The sequence below is a fragment of the Dromaius novaehollandiae genome, chromosome 1, assembly GCF_036370855.1.
Source record: "Dromaius novaehollandiae isolate bDroNov1 chromosome 1, bDroNov1.hap1, whole genome shotgun sequence".
Lineage (NCBI taxonomy): Eukaryota > Metazoa > Chordata > Aves > Casuariiformes > Dromaiidae > Dromaius > Dromaius novaehollandiae.
In genome coordinates, this window is record NC_088098.1 from 4,175,088 (window position 1) to 4,192,462 (window position 17,375).

Genomic DNA, 17,375 nt, shown 5'->3' on the forward strand with positions numbered 1-17,375 from the left:
CCTAAATGTCACAGAACATTCAATCACAACCCAAAGCTGGGCATGCTCAAAAAGACACAAAAAAACCCCCAACTGAACCAAACCAAAATCAATCGGTCTGACCCATGGCACAGATGTCAAAGCACAGACTCCTGCACATCCTTAGAAGCATCCTGGCTTAAGCAGCTAGATGCCTAGCTCCTGACAAAGCTTCGTCACCATTTACAGTTGGAAGAGAAAGCACTCAAGACTACACAAAAAATGCTTACAGAACACAGAACTCAAACAGAAAGCACATCAGACATCTTTGCTTCTCCCAGAAAACAGGTGTAGGGAAGAAATATTTGCTCAAAATCCTAATGGCAAGAAGCTGAGCAGCGAACTTAACACAGCTCTCACTCTGCTTAAATACTTCAAACAGTCCAAAATATTCTCCTTTCCTCTTCCATTTGTCGCCCACCTCTAAAAGAGGATATAGCACTGTGAATTAAGGAGACAAAAGCATTTCATGTTCAGCTCAGCTTCAGGTGCTGATTCACACACTCAGGACTAGTGCTTATCACTGGCTCTAGGGGGCTCACACACAGAATATGGAAGTCTTAAATCACCCTACAAAAGTGCTTACACTCCTAGTACAGTCAAGGAGAGGCAGACACCTCCCTTGAGTGATCCAAAGTCCTCTCCACAAAGGCACCTGCTTTCTCAAAAGCCTGAGCAAGGTGACCAAGAGCTTACTTTACATGGTAAGAATCATTATAGCAGGACAAAATCAGGCCCGTATTGCTCTGGAACTTGCCCCCTGTCCCTTTGAGAAGAGGTTCAGCACCCGGAGAAGGTCCTAGATGTGACAGGAGCAGGGCTAGAAGCAGGAAAGGAAGATGCAGTCTACAGCAGAAGAGTTAAACAGGACAACAAGCACACAGACAGGAAAGATAAAGGTTCACTGATAACCAGTCCTATCATGCTGCAGTATATATCATGCTGCAGACTATATATTACTTCTCTGTTTTCTTTACACATTTTTAACTATTGATTTAATTTAATTTTGCCACAGCAGGATTAGCGGGCAGGCTACAGAGGTGAAAGGACATTACATTAAGACAGCACATTAATCCTCTATCCCACCCAAGGCAGAAGCAAAACCAAACAAATAACAGCTTCCTGGAAATTGAATTTCTGTTATCCAGATGTCAAAGATGTAATACCCCAATTACACAAACTATTGCCAGTGAAGCATGCCAGCGAATATGCAATGTAAATGGGGTGAGCGCAGAGCTGCAAAACTGCACAGTCAGCATCTGGCTCTCTGAGTGAGTGATAATTAGCACTGTGTGTAGACACTAATAAACATTTATGTCTGAAATTACAACTTTTAGCAGTGTTAATAAAGGATATATTGGCAATTCGCAGAATAAAAGGGTCTTGAAAAGAACGTCATATTAAACAATGGTAGGCACTTCCTGTGCTTGCACAGAGATTTTTTTCCTCTCTAATTGCAAATGGCCACGCTATGTTGCTCGGAAATTAATCAACACAAGAACATACCTAAAAAAACTGGTTGTGTTTCTTTGGTCTCCCCATTAACATCATTGCTGTAGTCAGAGATCTTATATATCTCATGATGGTAATCTGGAATGAAAAACGATAAAAAAAATTAGAACTCAAGTGATCTGGAAAAAATGAACACTGAACACACTGCTACAGTTTTACTACATAATTTATCAATATATCTGCAGTTTATTTCATGTACATCAAATTAACCACAGAAAATGTGCTCTGTATCAGCACCTCCTAAAAAAACTTTGCTCACACTAGAGAGACTTCGCTGAAATATTTCACAGATTTTAGGGAATAGCTACGCCTGCCCTGAATTACTGTGTTCATTTTCACAGCAAATTATCCCACCAGATGCCAATTATCTGGCTTCTTGCTTTACAGATGGAAAGCAGATTTATAATGAAAACTTCACCTTCCTAGAGACCAAGGGAAACTTTCAAACTTCACCTCAACAAGAAAATCAGCAATATATATTAGGGCTGCATCTTTCAGCTACGCTGACTTATCTTGCTATCACTGGCCTCTGAATTCTGAAGAAAGGAGGGTCGGGCACATCTTAGGATATTTATCTATAGAAACTGATGTCCATAATGACCCTAAAAATAAATATTAGCATCTCATATTTGGAAATATTACACGATTAAAAAAAAAAAAAAAAAAGCACCAACTTTCAATTTCAAATAAGAACAAATTTTGATGGAAGGTCCCCATCATAAGCACAGGCATGTGTTCAGTAAAAAACAGAGCTTTGTTTACACACATGTACATGGGGTATAGCAATTACAAGAAAAATATCTACAGGCAATTCTCTTGGATTCTGACTCTGCTACTGGCACACACTTTGTCCCTAGGCAAATCACTCAAGACTGAACAATATAATCAGTGTCCTAAAAGAGCTACCTGCCTCATCCCCTAACTCCTTCGACTCTTAAAAGCCCTCCCAGGTCCTGACCATCTCAGTCACTCCCTCTGTAAACTGGCTTTTTATATTTACCTGCCTCGCAGAAAGCAAGGCAGAGATTAATTAACACATGGAAGAGCACTTTGTGGGATTCACTTAAAAGGCACAACAGAAATGAAGAGCAATATAAGCAGTTTCCGCTCACATGAGAAACACACCTGCATCTCTGACAAAACGATCAGCTGCAGAATTGCAAAGGTCTCCTGGCAGTCAAACTTTTTTTGTTACGTATTATTTATTTGTATAGCACGACTGTCTCGATGATATAAGAGAGTGGGGAGGAAGAACAGCTCAAGAAGAAAACCAGAACCAAGCGCAACACAAAAGAAAGAAAAGGGCCTGGAAAGAAACGTCATTGTGTTTAAAAAAAAGGGAGAGGGAGAAGGAAGTTAGAGAGGTCAGCAATGAGGGGCTAGCCAAAAAGACAACGTTGAGGTGTCCGTGCTGCACGGAGTGCATGGAGCAAGGGAAATGCAGGGGCTGCCTGGTGCAGAAAGGGCAAAGGTGACGTCCGAGACGCAACATCAAGAAAGCATAAGCCCCTTTTGGAGGACTAAAAATTAAAGAATTTATGAAACCTACATTGAATGTTCATTAGCTTTTCTCCACATTTTTATCCAAGGACTTCCAAGATCTGGTAGAAGTGAGTACGTGGAAAGCAGGTACTAAATAACTAACAGATCCACAGTGCCTAGATGCATTGCTTACATGTGGCTTCTTTTCTAAGACGTCCCTCTGTATATCCAGCTGGTCACGATACTCTTATTTTCTGACCTGCAACTGCTACCTTAAAGTCACCACATTTCACCCCAGAGGTGGCTGCATTTTAGCGAAGCAATGAATTTGCTTTGTATATGGTAGTTAAAATAATTTCACCGTGTTGATCGGGTGCCATGAAGCGTTTGGGGACAGAATAAGCGTTGTATGTACACACATCGGTAACAGGCTGCACGTCGCAAATAAACAAACGTGGCACACCGTTTTCGCTTCGGTTTCCCTCCTCTGCCTCAGATGTCACAGTCCAGGGGCTGTGAAATTCGTATCAATTTCACAACAGTAAACACTAAACTGTGACATTACCGAATGACTCCAGCAAGAGGCAAAGGCCAATTACAAGAGACAACTATTTATACGTAATTATCTTTATAATCAACCACAACAGGAAAAAGTACGCAAGAGCAGGCTCTGCTAAAATGTGATTTTTATCCTCCCTATTTTCAAAGTACAAAACACATTTGCTCTCCAGGACTTGCTTTTAGTGGTTTTCTACTTAAATTTCTATATCCTAGAAGAAACATTATATAAAATACGAATTACTAATAATTTACCAACACTAATTTATTTCCCTACTAAAACAGGGTTAACTATACTGTTGTAACTATACTGCTACAATGGCTACTGAGCATTTACAAAATATTAATGTATTTTTGACAGCGCACACTATTCTTTTTACAGTTTTACTAGGATGGAAATAAAACCAAGCCTCCAATTTCACTTTTGCTTTTCCATGCATTTCCACATGCCCCAGCTCAATGCTGCACAAACTCTGCATTGAAGGCAATTCAGGAGAATATCTGATGAAGAAAAAAAAAAACAAAAAAAACCCCAAACCTATTCTTTTTAGAAATTTAAACCCGCAATAGGTTTGCTCATGTTTGTGCTTTTAAGATCTCCGATGGATTTCGGACGTGTCCAACCAGTTGCTATCCCTCTAGTATCTGAGGGGTACGTGCAGCGCTCAAGATCCTCCTATAATGTTAAAACAGTGATTATTTATTATTCCCACCAAGTGAGTTTATTCTCATCTTTTAAATCCCTTGTGTCTCATCCGAGGTAGCTGAACACCTACGAAGAAATCACTCTTTGGCCAGCAAGCACCGAAACTCGCCTCTCCCCCCGCTTTTATGAGCGTGACATTACGCCGAAGCAGTCACCTGCCTTGAACTTGGCATGCAGGACACACCAAGCGTCTCATGGAGGGATTTCAGCTCGAGACTTTGACACACAAAAAGGGGGAAAAAAAGAGAATATCTTAAGGCAGATCAACGAGGGCAAAAGATCTGATCAGCTGGAGAAGTGATAAATACCCAACCGAAAAGAAATAAAGAAAGAAAGGAAACCCCAGGGCTGGGAAGTCCACCTGTTAAAATGACTCCCAGCGGCTGTATCTTTTTTCTTTTTTTTAATAAAAAAGCCACCACGGCTGAGGGAGAGGGCTGTGTTTCTTCCCCGACATGAATCCAAACATTTCCTTAACGATCCCTCCTAAAACCTCCTCTTTCCGCCGAGCAGCCCTGCACCGAGCGGACAAGTTGCGCGCCCGCGAGTCCTCCTCGCCCATGTACAATTAATTAATTAGCTGCGTGGATTTTAATGAAGCCACCGCGGCCGGGCTTGGCTCTGAAATGCGTGTATGGACGCAGGCAAGAGGAGGGGAGAGAAAATAAACCAACACCACAACAAACCCACAGGAGTTGAATACTAAAAAGGTCCGTCGCTGCCCAAGTGTCATTATTTCCCCAATTTCTTCATTTCACCTTCTTTTCCTCCCCACCCCGGGGAATTTATAACGAAATACAATCCAACTTTATTTTGTATAAGATCTCCCTGGAGGGGGAAAAAAACACTTCTACCTTTGGGGCTGTGTTTTTTTTAAACACGTATCATATCAAAAAAAAAAAAAAAAAAAAAAAAAAGGGAAGAAAGGGGGATCCAAAGAAAAGAAATTGAAGGCTTTGGGGAGTTCAGCCCCACGATTCCGGAGTTAAATAATAAATAAGCGGAGGGAGAGAGAGACGTTGCCGAGGGAGAGGGAAGGGAGCACACACATTTCATAACATCCTGCTCTTCTCCCCGAAACCCAGCCCCGTCCATGCCAAAAAAAAAAAAAAGTCTTTTTCAGTCACAAACAAATAAACAAAACAAAGGGCCCCCCCTCCCCCGAAGCCACCACTTTACCTTGATTTATCAGTTTAAAGCTTTGGGATTTCCTGCTTCTCTTCCTCTCCGTAAACTCCATGGTGCGGGCAGGAGGGAGGAGGAAGAAAGGAAGGAGAAAGGGGATGAGAGAGCGAGGGGAGAGCGAGCGCGGGGAGGCTGTGCCGCCAGTCCCCCAGCGGCAGCGGCAGCAGGACCAAGGTCCGTCTCTTTAATCAGCAAAAATGAACCGCGCCGCGGAGATGTCGGCTCCGGCCGCGCGCACCGGGGCTCGGGACAAGTTGGCGGCGGCGCCGCTGCCGCCCCGCGGCCCCGGCCGCCCGCGCAGGCCGCCCCGAACTTCGCGGGGTGCCGCGGCGGGGGCGATGCCGGGCGGCGATGCCGGGCAGCGCCGCCGCCTCCCCCGCCGGGCGCGCGGCCGGCGGCCAAGGGCGGCCCGCAATGGCTCGCCGCCGCCGCCGCCGCCGGGACCCCGGTGCCACCTGCTGGGGGAAGGCGGCGCGCCCCGCGGCGGGCTCCGCCGGCGCGGCCGCAGGCCGCCACCCCGAGGCCGCCCCCCCGCGCGGGCGGCGAGCGCCGCGGGCCCCGCCGGCGGGCAGGGCGGGCGGCCCCGCGGGGGCGGCGGAGCGCGGCTGGAGGCAGCGGGGCTGCGAGGGCAGCGCCATTTTGTGTCCCCCTCCCGCCTCCCCCCCCCCTCAGGCTCCCTCTGCCGTGCCCCGCCGCCGCCGCGGCTACAGGTCGCCCGCCCGCCCGCCCCGCAGGGGCCCCTCGGGCCGGCCTCCGCCGCGGCCGGCAGCCCGGCCCCGCTCGCCGCCGGGCACGGGGCGCCCTGCGGCGAGGCAGCGGCGGCCTCGCGGCGCGGCCTGCGCCGCCGCCCGGCCCTGGCCCGGGCCCCGGCCCCGGCCCCGGCCTCGCCCGGCAGCGGAGGCGGCCGCTCTCGCCGGCCTCCCCCGGCCCCGCCGCGTCCGCCTCGCAGCTCCGGCGCGGAGACGGAGAGGGCCGGGCTGGAGCCAGTGGCGAAGCGCTCGCCGTGCCCTCCAGCCGCCGTCGCAGCCAGGCGCCTCCTTACATGGCCCGGCGCGGTCCCTCGTGGCGGGCAGCCAGCCGCCACCAAGGCCGGGCGTGGAGGGCTGCCGGCCTCCCGGGCCGGGGCTCCCACCAGCGGGGTCAGCGCGAATTCCCCTAATCAGAGGGTCTCTGTTGACAGAGTGATACTCGGTACCTGTGGCAAGCGTCTGATGGTCACTGGGAGGTCCGCCGTGGCACCACAGAAGCTCTTAACAGGGTCGAAATTAATGCTTTAATTTCGCCACTGGTTGACGCCTTCAGCCATGTTTCACGTTCACTTATTTCCCTTAAGATGCGCTACATTTGTTTCGTTGTAGGTTGTTTACAGCCGCAGTGCCTGTGCCCGTTGCTGGTAGAGGACAGCTCCAGATAATGCTCAGGTCCAGGCACAACTTTGTGTTTTAAGCGTAGCCACGCTGTGTTACAACAGAGAGAAGAGCACGCGATAGCCGTGTACCCGTACTTCAGCAGAAGTTAGTGCAGCTTTGTGCGTGGTCTAACCAGAGCCCGTAGGAGGATGCCACAGGCTTTAGCAATGCCGACTGAGCCCGTCGCTAGGAATAAGGAGATAAAACTCATCAGCGGAAAGCAAACTGCATATTAACAATAATTATTTGTATCGTAATCGTAGGCTTCCGTCAGACCTGAATCCTCTCGTGCACAGCGCTGCCCAAGCGCCCAGCAGAAAGTAGACCCAGTTCCAAAAAAGCAACCAGGAAATAGGCTTAATGGTGAAGCAATATCAGAAAATATGCCTAATGGTAAAATTTATTAGACTCAGGAAAATTAAATTCATAGGGGAGGTTATGGAAACCTCACAGATTGGGTAAGGGTGTAATTTTCTATTAAATTGCTAAGTGGAAAATCCCAGAGGCAATCAATATGCTACTTTTGGAATTTTCCTAAACTTCACTGTAAGACTTTTAGAAGGAAACTGGGCTAACATACTATTTAAAATCCTGCATTATGTATTTTTGGGTGGTTGCTGAAGCAGCAAAGGTAGGTAGATGTCATAGTCTGTTTGCTAAATTATATGGGTCCAATTAATCTCTGGTATAATACAGTGAAGCCAGGTCTGAAATGCAACAGTGGTGTGCATTAATTTTGTGTGCAAAAAAAAGTATTTGCTTGTTTTGCCAAACAGTCTGCTGATTCCTGTCTGCTATATTTATTTACAAGCCATAAAACATTGCTGAAACTGTTGTGTTTGACTCTCATCCTTATTGGGACAATAGGAGAATTTTATAAAGCATAAGGCCTTCATTTACTGTTCAACTCACATGATAGGCTTTATCCTGCGTTTGCCAAAGGAATGTGCTACAAAAATAAAATGGTCTTTTCTGTTTTCCTTCTGTTATTCAATTTTGTAAAAAACATTTTGGGATATAATTTATGAAAAAAAAAAGTGAGTGCAGCATCTTACCAACTACTCTTTTTCCTCTTAGTTCTTCCTTCCTTGTGGTATATTTTTTGCTTAAAGGGACACTCACGATTTGAGAGGGACATTTCAGTCTGAAAACTGTGCATGTTGTAGTTTCAAGAAATGTTTTACTAGGGTTAGCAAGTCCCTTTTTCACAAGTATTTCTCATTTTGCTCCTTGTGCTTTTGACAAGAGAGAGAGATTCACTCTCTTCTACTTGTAGAATGAGCCTTATCCTGCGAAGAAACCTAAGTGTGGTAGTTCAGATGAGTGAATCTTGTGATTTACATTTATGAAAGTATTTGCCAGTTTGGATACCTAGGCCCTGATCCTGTAATCTCATCTGCATAAAAGTGAATTAGAAACTAGGACAAGGTGACTTTAGGTCAAAGTCTTCTAGTTATCCATAGAACATGTAGGAGGATCTGGTAGCTGAAAAACAAGCTTTCCATCCTGAACTGCTAACGTTTCTCAGCCATGACTTGGAAAAACTTTAAGAATTCAAAGATTTGTATAGTCCCCATATACAGTGAGTTGCAAATATAGGCCCCTCTTTTGGGGGGCATATTGAGGTTGGTATCCTACAACTGGACTCGGACCATCTGCTCATTTGTCTTGGGCCACCATCACATTATTCTAGCTGGAGACCCAGAGATAAAAGTCGTCTTTATTCCATTAGAATAGCTGCCTTGTTTCATCCTACATATTCACTAGCTATGTCTCCATGGCAGCCAAATGACTTATGATAAAGTACACTGGCTCCAAGGGGCAGTCAGCTTTTAATTTCATCTTTTATTTCAGTTAATGTCTCAATATTGGATTGTTATTATTATTGCATATTAAGAAACCATAGTTCTTTTTTTTTTCCTGATGAAAACATGGAAAATTCACAGCATTTTGTAGATATTCATGAATAGCCACAAAATATTCCCTCAATCAAAACTTTAATTGAATAATGTGTTTTTCAAAATACCATGAAATTAACTAACTAAATGAAGGCTTTATCTTGCAATATATTCCAAGTCTGCATGATTATCCCTGACTATTTTCTAGTTACCATTTTATTATGTCATAAGTTACTTGGAAAATCATTTTCTCCCACTTCTAACCAACATTAATTTCTCAGATAATTTTCTGGTGTGTAAAATGCTTAGTTTATTTCAGGTGCTAGATCAGTAGCTAATCAATTAAATGTAATTAATCTAGTAACACAAGCAAATTACAAGTATTAATGAGAACAGTGCTCTTCACATCAGGATGTTTCAGGCTCCTTTTCTTTGCTTCCAGGCTCATCCCCAAAATGGGTGTGTTGAGATAATTGCAGTATTTTAATTGTTATTAGGAAAGTAGGATAGCATAGGACAAACAGGAGGGAAGTGTCCCAGAGCTGAGAAGAATTGTATGGGGGAGTTATGAACTTCCTCAGCTTTCAGTTGGAAAAACTGTACTTAAAGAAGTTTTACAAACCTGATGATTTGAGGTATTAGGTCTAATATGTCAAGGAATCCAGGTGAGGCTGGGAGCAGCAGAAAGAGGCTGCTGACTGTCATATAAATAGTGCTAGGATTATTATTCATTTTGGAGGCTGAAGAAGCTCTGTGTGGTATTAGAAAGCAGGTGAAGGGGTAAATTAGAGACCAAGAGTTGTGTAGGTGACAGGTTAATATGTTAGCTATTTCAGCTAGTTATGTTTAATGAATGTAGTTGAGGGTTTTATAAACTGTTGTAACATTTTTTTTCCTCTTGCAGCTTTCCAGTTGTGTTTTTGTGGTCATGTAAAATATGCAGGCAGTACTTTTCCTCGGCTCCCAACTTGATGATAGGTCACCGATGCCATACTGTCTTACTGCAAACCTTTTTGTGAAGCTTTCATGCTGATGTATCTGAGGACTGGGTCATTACAGAGGTAGGGTTCTGGGTGTCGTGAAGAAGTCTGAAGCTTAGAAGTGCAGTTTGACTTGTTTTCTGGTCCTCCTTAACTTCTTCCTGTAACGTTTCAGTCACGGCACTTGACACCTTGTTACATCTCTATCCTTACTCTCTTCTTGCTTTGGGAAACTTGAAATGGCCTCTTCTCTCTGTTCTGCTGCTTGTTAACCTTCCTCATATAAATTAAAAAGAAAAAGCTACAGGATGGATCAATGTTTTCATCTGTTCTCCAGCTCAGGGGTACTCGCCGAAGCTTCCTATAGCTGTTTCAGCAATGAAGAATATAACTGAATCCATGTACGTGTTCTTTGTGTGTGTGTGTGTGTTTACAAGCCTTCTACATGTTGCTCTAACAGTCTACAAACTCCATCAGACTGATCTTTTCCTGCCTTCTGTCATTTTGTGTCTACCTTGGACTAAAATTGTAAGGAAGGGTGGTATAAGAGTCAAGTTTGATGATCATCCATCCTGATGGAGTACTTGTAGGATAACTGGATATTAAGATATTAACTGTTTCCTAGGACAAACCATTTTTCAAATTTGAATTCTGGGGGGAGCGGGTGGGGACACCGAAGTGGCGAAGCAATAGATGTGGTTGGAGGATAAAGAATAGGTCTCAACAACCATTTCCTGACAAGCTAATGTGAAAGAAAGAGAAGTCTATCCATGTAAGCGCCTATTCTGTGCTGCTTCACAACGTGCAGAAATCAGGAGCTGCACAAGTTTTGCCCTGCCTCTGGCTTACAACCAAGGTTCTTCATGGTAACTGAGGACAATGTGAGTAGGGTTCGTTGTTTTGGTTGAGACTTTGGCTTTTTGTGCTATATAAAGAGTAATAGAGCTTTGTGCTATAAAAAGTGTAATAGTGCTTAGAAATCTTAGCGAAGCCTCGATGTGTCTTTGCTGTGTTATCGCCTCTCTCTGAAGAGATGAAGTGTAAAGTCAAGGATGGCATTTGAGGACGGGGCATGTTTAAGCTTTTGGGTAGTTCGGGAGCTGACGGTGGGAGCCTGAGCACAGCTAGGCTAAGTGGTCCTGTTTCCGATGAATGCTACAGGCACAAATTGAGGGAAGCTCAGCTCAGAGTCCAGCATCTCTTGCTCAGAAGAGTTCAAAGAGGGTTATGCTGCTAATCATACCCACATTTTTGTGTCAGTTTGTTTCAGTATCAGCAGCTGAAGGCAGATATGAGAATGCAGCTATGGAAAGAGTCCGTCATTGAAGCTACAGACGGAAAATGAATGCAGAATCGGCTGCAGGAACAATAGCATTTAGCAACGTTAGACAGCTCCGACAGGCTGTGGGATGAAGCAGCCCAGACAACAGCCATCCTCCTCTAAGTCCTGGCTGAGACTGATGTGGGGACGTTGCGCTGTGCCTCTCCAGCCCAGCCTTCTCCCTGTTTCCAGCATGCCACAGGGAGCTACCTTCTGCGTCTTGAGTCTGCCTTGATCCTCCTCCGTTTTTCCTGCCACACATTAGTAAATGTGCTGCACTAAAATCAATGGGAGTTTGAAAACTAAAAGTAATGTGTGCTTCGGTATGCTACTAATCCACTTATTTGGATCCTCTTACGGCTCCTCTGGGCTGCCCTGATCCCCTCTATCAGCCCACCCAGCTGCTCTGATCTCCTCTCTAAACTTCCACTGCTGCTATATTAGCATCCCTGTCAACTCACAGGGCTGCGGCTTCAACTTCTCCAATCCCCTCTCCCAATGAGAGTCTCTCCACTAAATTATAATCCTTGTAGCTCAGAATACTGATGCAAGCTAAAATCAAATCACGAAGAGCTGCTGCAGCCCCTACTAGGATGCTCTGTTTCCCTAAATGTTTTCAAGTAGTGCTTACATTTCAGGCTAGGGAAATAGTTTTAAGACACATTCATAACCACCTGCCTGCATTTCAGTTCTGAAAAATAAAATTTTACTGCAAGGTACAATGTGGTTCAAAACCTACTCACACATGCACTTTTTAAAGACAGATTATGTGAATTTAATATTTGTGTCAGGCTAGAGACTGGCAACCCCTGAAGATGATGCTTTCATTCAGCAATAAGGTATATGCAGCAATATTTTCATTAATGTAGCTTCCCCTGGGTTTACCTTTAGAGATGTGTAGATGTTGAAGACTCTGTCACCCGTTCAGTTCTTGACCTCTCAGCTGAGGCTGCTGGGACACCTGAATGGATATTTTCTCTCAGATGGACAAATCCTGCAGGGATCAAACTGACAGCACAGAGCTCTGATCATCTGGTAACAGCTTTGAGAGATTTCTTGCTGGGGTTGGATAGAAACTAATGAACTCAAACTTAAAAGTACAATACTTTACACTCAGCCATTTATCTTCTATATGCACAAAAAAATAGAAGAAAACAGATTTTTTTTTTTTTTATCAGCTTTTCTACCATCCAGCAAAAGCTTCATGGAATTTGGGAGTGTCCACATTATGTTTATTCACCTAAAATTTGAATTCAGTTAAGATGCCTTGAAAATGAGGGTTGTGAGGTGTAGACCTTGCTTCAGAGCAGGGTGAAGAGGGAGACAACTGTACAGGTTTAAGCTCAGTGCGTGAGATTTGACAAGTCCATCTGCATTTTCAGTATTAGCCGTGTTACTGCATTTTTTCCTGGAAAGAGTTTGCTGCGTTGGTATCTATGGCGCAGACTGATACCGAGAGTTCTTGTGCTTCTGCTTTGCTGTGCCCTAGTTTGGCATGACACCGTGCACCATCCCATACTGCAAAGCGTTACTGTGGTTACTTGTCACTTTTGGCTGTCCCCTTTTCACATCACAACCAAGCTAATGGGCTGGGCCTGATTTGTCTGACTTTTTAAATATATTTTGGCTGTATTTGTGCTGTATGATCTGTGACTATTTTTCTCAAATGTATTTTCCCAGATAAAATCATGGGTATATTAAGATTATGTTCCCCACCTGTGTGGTCTGCCTGCTACTGCTGAAGTGATAGAAATAAGGAAGATACTTATCTACAGAAATATCCACACACACACACAAAAAAGATGATTATTTTCCTGCAAAATGGTTTGAAGTCTTTAAGAGCCATAAATGGCCAATATCTCTGCTTTACATTGCTTTCAAAAGAGCATGGTCTCCCTAATAACATCCTGAGACATTGATCCATTAGGGGTTCTGATGACGCAGTGCCACAAGTTACCAATACTGTTTCATGAAGCAACATTTTCTTCAGGTATCTCCTATGCCAGCCAGTTTGGCAATAATTAGCCTTTCTGAAATGTAAAGCTTTTTAGAAGCAGTAATGAGTCCTCACAGTATCTCAGTTTTAAGGAAAATAAAACAACTAGGATAGGAATTGACCCAAAGGTCCCGTAGACAACCTAAACAATTCACCTAAATATTCCTTTATCAAAACCAGAGGATATATCATTCAAACAACTATTTCAGGCATATTTCTAAAAGTCATGCTAGCCTCACTGAGCACTTACACCCATGTGGAATCACTAACTTCCTAAGCATTTTACTGGGCCGTCGCAGAGGTCTGTCCTGGCAGACAGGAGCTGTGGGGTTGATTTACCAAGAAATTTAATTGAGCATTGCTTGAAAAGCAAAACAGCAAATTAACATGCCACCTGCTTCTTTTACCCCTAGTGATGCACAGATGTCATATTCTTTTGAAGACTGCTTTGCCAGAAGTGGAGATATTCAGTCATGATACAAACCCAGCTTTATTAAATGTGTTTTTTGTTATAGTATTTTGAAACTGAATAAAAAGAATAATGTACGTAGCTAAGAAAACTTTTACTTGAAATTAATTCTCCTGCAGCTTCTGTCAGCTGTTAGACACCAGTTTTGCCTCTTTTGTGTAAGTAAAATCATACGCTGGCTGAGCTAGGATTTTCCCCTGTTTTAATATTAAATAGAGCAGTGAAACTGGACACACGCAAAGTCTTGAATACAACCTGAGAACAGCTGAATACCAACTGAATACAACTGACTACAACCCGAATCATTCTGATCTGCTTCCCCGCTTTGGCAAACAGATGACATCTGGGTTGTAATGATGTACTTCCGAGCTGCCTTCAATAATCTTTCTGTAAACTGACAGTTGGCTTGCAGGAGATAAAGCTGAGCAATCAGTTAATCATGGCAGAAATTGGAAAGAAACACCTTGTGTGTTTTTGGAGGTTGTATTTCTATTGCTTGTAAGGTTATTATGAATGTTCCAGGATTTCGAGTGACTCCTAGATTTCCATTTTCAGTCTTGATTTAATACTGAATGCTGTGAAGTGAATTACTTCAAAGTAGGTTTGTGGTTAACTCCACGGGGTTGTCCAGAGGTCTGCGGAAACCTGGATATAGGAAAAACATGGGTAATACTATTGCTTCCAGACCCAAGCTCAGTTGCAGTGAACTCTCAAGACTCCACAAGTGGTTTTGGGAGGGCTTACTGGCCTGGCTACAGTCCGAGAGCAAATGTAACATTTATTAATCCTATGTGAGATAGAAATACACAGCCATCATGATACCAAAACTAGCAATATTGCCCTGAAAGATGAAACATGAGCAGTAGAAAGTAAACAGACAAACTAAGGATTTGTAGCATGGATCTCATTGGCTGTAATGAGTAGAGTAATGCCATATATGATAAATCAGGAAGATACACTTTGCAATACGGCTTGGAAAAGCAAGCCATTTCACATGTTAAAAATTATCTTCTGCACCGATCGCATCAAAAGGATCATTGCATGGATGGGGGACCAGCACAGCGAAGGACTTGTGCCCTTTTGTAATGTCCTGCAAGGCAGTTTCCACCATCCAAGGGCTCGTGAAGCAGCAGTGTCTGGAGGTGCAGAGAATTGATCCCGCGGTGCGGGGGACCCGTGTTTCCACACTGTGTGGTCCAGGGAGCAGAGCACACAGGATGAACTTTCATGCATGCCATGAGTCTGTCTGGCAAGGGAGGCTCCGGATATCCATCACAGAACAAAGTAGCATGTGTGAAATGGAGATGGTCAAAGGACCCGAGCTTCATAATGAAGCAGGCAGGGACCGTAACAAATTGCAAGCATAGACATACCCTCAGAGAATATCTTCTGAGGAACAGAGGAGCTTTGAACAGAGTTCAGACGAGGCTTGACCCAACCATCTCAGTGATTCATGTCCCTCAGAAAACGCTGCCCTCAGCCTAAGGCAAAGAGGAGTCAAACAGATTTGCCATTCTGGAAATCAGAGGGCAAGTTGGAGTGGATATCCTCAAGAGTCGTTAGAAAAAGACGGGAACATCACTTCTTTTGCATAAAAAGATTTTCTAGTCTCTTCAAGAAGAGAAATCTTGAGGCAATGGATGACATCAAATATATATGTTTTTCCATTCGGGGATATTGATGACTAGCCTCAGAAAAACAGAGCCAAAGTTTGCATATATACCATCTCTCTGTTGAGAGGTGTTGTTTTTTGTAGGGAGATACTTATCTTTCACGGGACAAGATGGTGGTTTTGATTACAGGAGGGATTTACATTAAATGATACTTTGATTTGGAGGCAAAAGAGCACATAACCAGGAGTACTGGCACCAAAGGGCACCAAAATTACAATGATAATGAAAGGCAGCAACATTTTTAGTGAAACTTTTTTGGAGGTACAGCATTAATTTCAAATCTAGCAAAAACTGTTTTACCAACATAGGCTGTTTTCAGCTGCTTTCTTTGTTCCTTATACCCCTTCCTGCTGTTCTGTTGGTCTGTTTAGATTTTTCTAACCTGGGAGATCTTCGCACCAGGTACCACCTCAGATTAATTGCATTATTCCTATGAATATTGCACGTGACTGGCTTTCCTCCTTCATTTTGCACTGTCTCTAATTGAGATACAATGTCAGGCTGGAGCAGGAGATTGAGGCAGGAAATTAAACCAGGTCGAAGGTTACATCTACACTGCGGCGTTAATTGCGTGGGGCAGCTGGCACTAAGACATGATCATCCGGATGAGTTTGTCATAAAGTCCACCAAGAAGTATTTCTGCAGCCTCACTCTTTCTGCCCTTACCCCTGGGTGCCTGTGGGCACATCGCATGGGCCTCGCTGTTGAGACCTTCTTGGATCCTTTCACAGTCAGTTGTGAAATAATTTCCTTTTAGGAGAAAAAGCGTAGGAGGACCATTCCTGCTTCCTCATTGCAAAGGGATTGCATTGAAGCCTGAGATAAAGCAGGGCATCATTTCTAATCCATACCACTCCAGCTGGAGTCTAAAAACACCTTTTTAAAAAGAAGATGGGCCTTTTTCTGCAGGGAAGAGCCAAGGTGCAAAGCTTAGATATCTAACCTGGGTGAAAAGCCAGTCGCAGCTACCGCCCCCCAAAATAGCTCCCAGAGCAATGCAGCTGCTATGGGGAAAGGGAAAATTTGGGAGGACCAAAAGGTGAAAAAAGCCTGGCAGACATCGGAGGCAGAAGCTGCCGGGGTGCCACAGCAGGAGGCTGCTACGTGGACTGAAGGTGGCACCAGCTGGGCTATTTCTGAAACAGAGGAGCTAAGCGGCTTTCAACTTTCACTTTTTGGTAGCCTCCAAAACATTCCTGATCAAAGTGCAGCCTTTTACACGATGAGTTTAAGCAATTGGCTCTTCTTAGCCATCCTTCAAGGCGTTTTCTGGACTTCACAAGTCACCAGATGAAACTCGCTGAGCAAAAGCAGATAATCAAGCAAAATGAGATTAAATTTGCAGAGTTCAGCCCCTCTTCGTGTGGTTCCTTTATCTGTGTCACGAATGCTGTGTGTCTGCTGACAAGGACTGAAGAAAGGGAGTGCTTTTTCCTTATAAAATAGATATATTAAGCCCACATTTTGGAGCTCGGTTCCTACCAGCTATTCAATCCTTTATACCTGAAGGAAGGACTAACCGGACACCATACCGAAATCCTGATGCACTGCCACAGGTCGCAGACAACAGTGGGGCTGGAGGCAGCCCCACATGTTCCCTAGGGCCGGGGGCAGCCCCACGTGCTCCCTAGGGCCAGGGCAGCCCCACACACTCCCTAGGGCCAGGGGACGGCCCCACACACTCCCTAGGGCCAGGGCAGCCCCACGTGCTCTGCAGGGCCAAGGCAGCCCCACATGCTCCCTAGGGTTAGGGCGGCCCCAGAGGCTCCCTAGGGCTGGGGGCAGCCCCTCACGCTCCCTAGGGCCAAGGCAGCCCCACACACTACCTAGGGTTGGGGGCAGCCCCACATGCTCCCTAGGGCCAGGGGACAGCCCCACACGGTCCCTAGGGCCAGGGCAGCCCCACACACTCCCGAGGGCTGGGGGCAGCCCCATGTACTCCCTAGGGCCAGGGCAGCCCCACACGCTCCCTACGGTCGGGGGCAGCCCCACACATGGCCTCTAGGGCTGGGGGCAGCCCCACACGGTCCCTAGGGCCAGGGCGGCCCCACATACTCCCTAGGGCCGGGGCAGCCCCACACGCTCTCTCTGCCCCCACCTGCACACAGTCACACCTGGTCACAGCTGCACAGCTGGTGACACTGTGCATGGACACTGACACACACACA

At 45.1% G+C, this 17,375-nt stretch overlaps 1 protein-coding gene and 1 long non-coding RNA gene across 4 annotated transcripts in view; one reads left to right on the forward strand and one right to left on the reverse strand.

Annotated features, from left to right (window-relative positions):
• Positions 1–5,962, reverse strand: part of BEND7 (BEN domain containing 7) — a 48,016-nt gene extending 42,054 nt beyond the window's left edge. Inside the window, exons 1-2 of one of the 3 annotated variants that reach the window (XM_026119362.2) lie at positions 5,456–5,962; positions 1,525–1,608 (exon numbers count right to left, since the gene is read on the reverse strand). In XM_026119362.2, coding sequence (XP_025975147.1) covers positions 1,525–1,608; positions 5,456–5,516 — 145 coding nt within the window. In that variant the 5' untranslated portion in view covers positions 5,517–5,962. The remainder of the gene's footprint in view (positions 1–1,524; positions 1,609–5,455) is intronic. The other 2 variants (XM_026119361.2, XM_026119360.2) reach the window with 2 other exon arrangements.
• Positions 5,963–9,664: 3,702 nt separating this feature from the next.
• LOC112994755 (uncharacterized) lies at positions 9,665–12,775 on the forward strand. Its single transcript, XR_003262019.2, has 2 exons — positions 9,665–9,829; positions 11,009–12,775. It is a non-coding gene; the product is annotated as an uncharacterized LOC112994755 (long non-coding RNA).
• Positions 12,776–17,375: the final 4,600 nt, after the last annotated feature.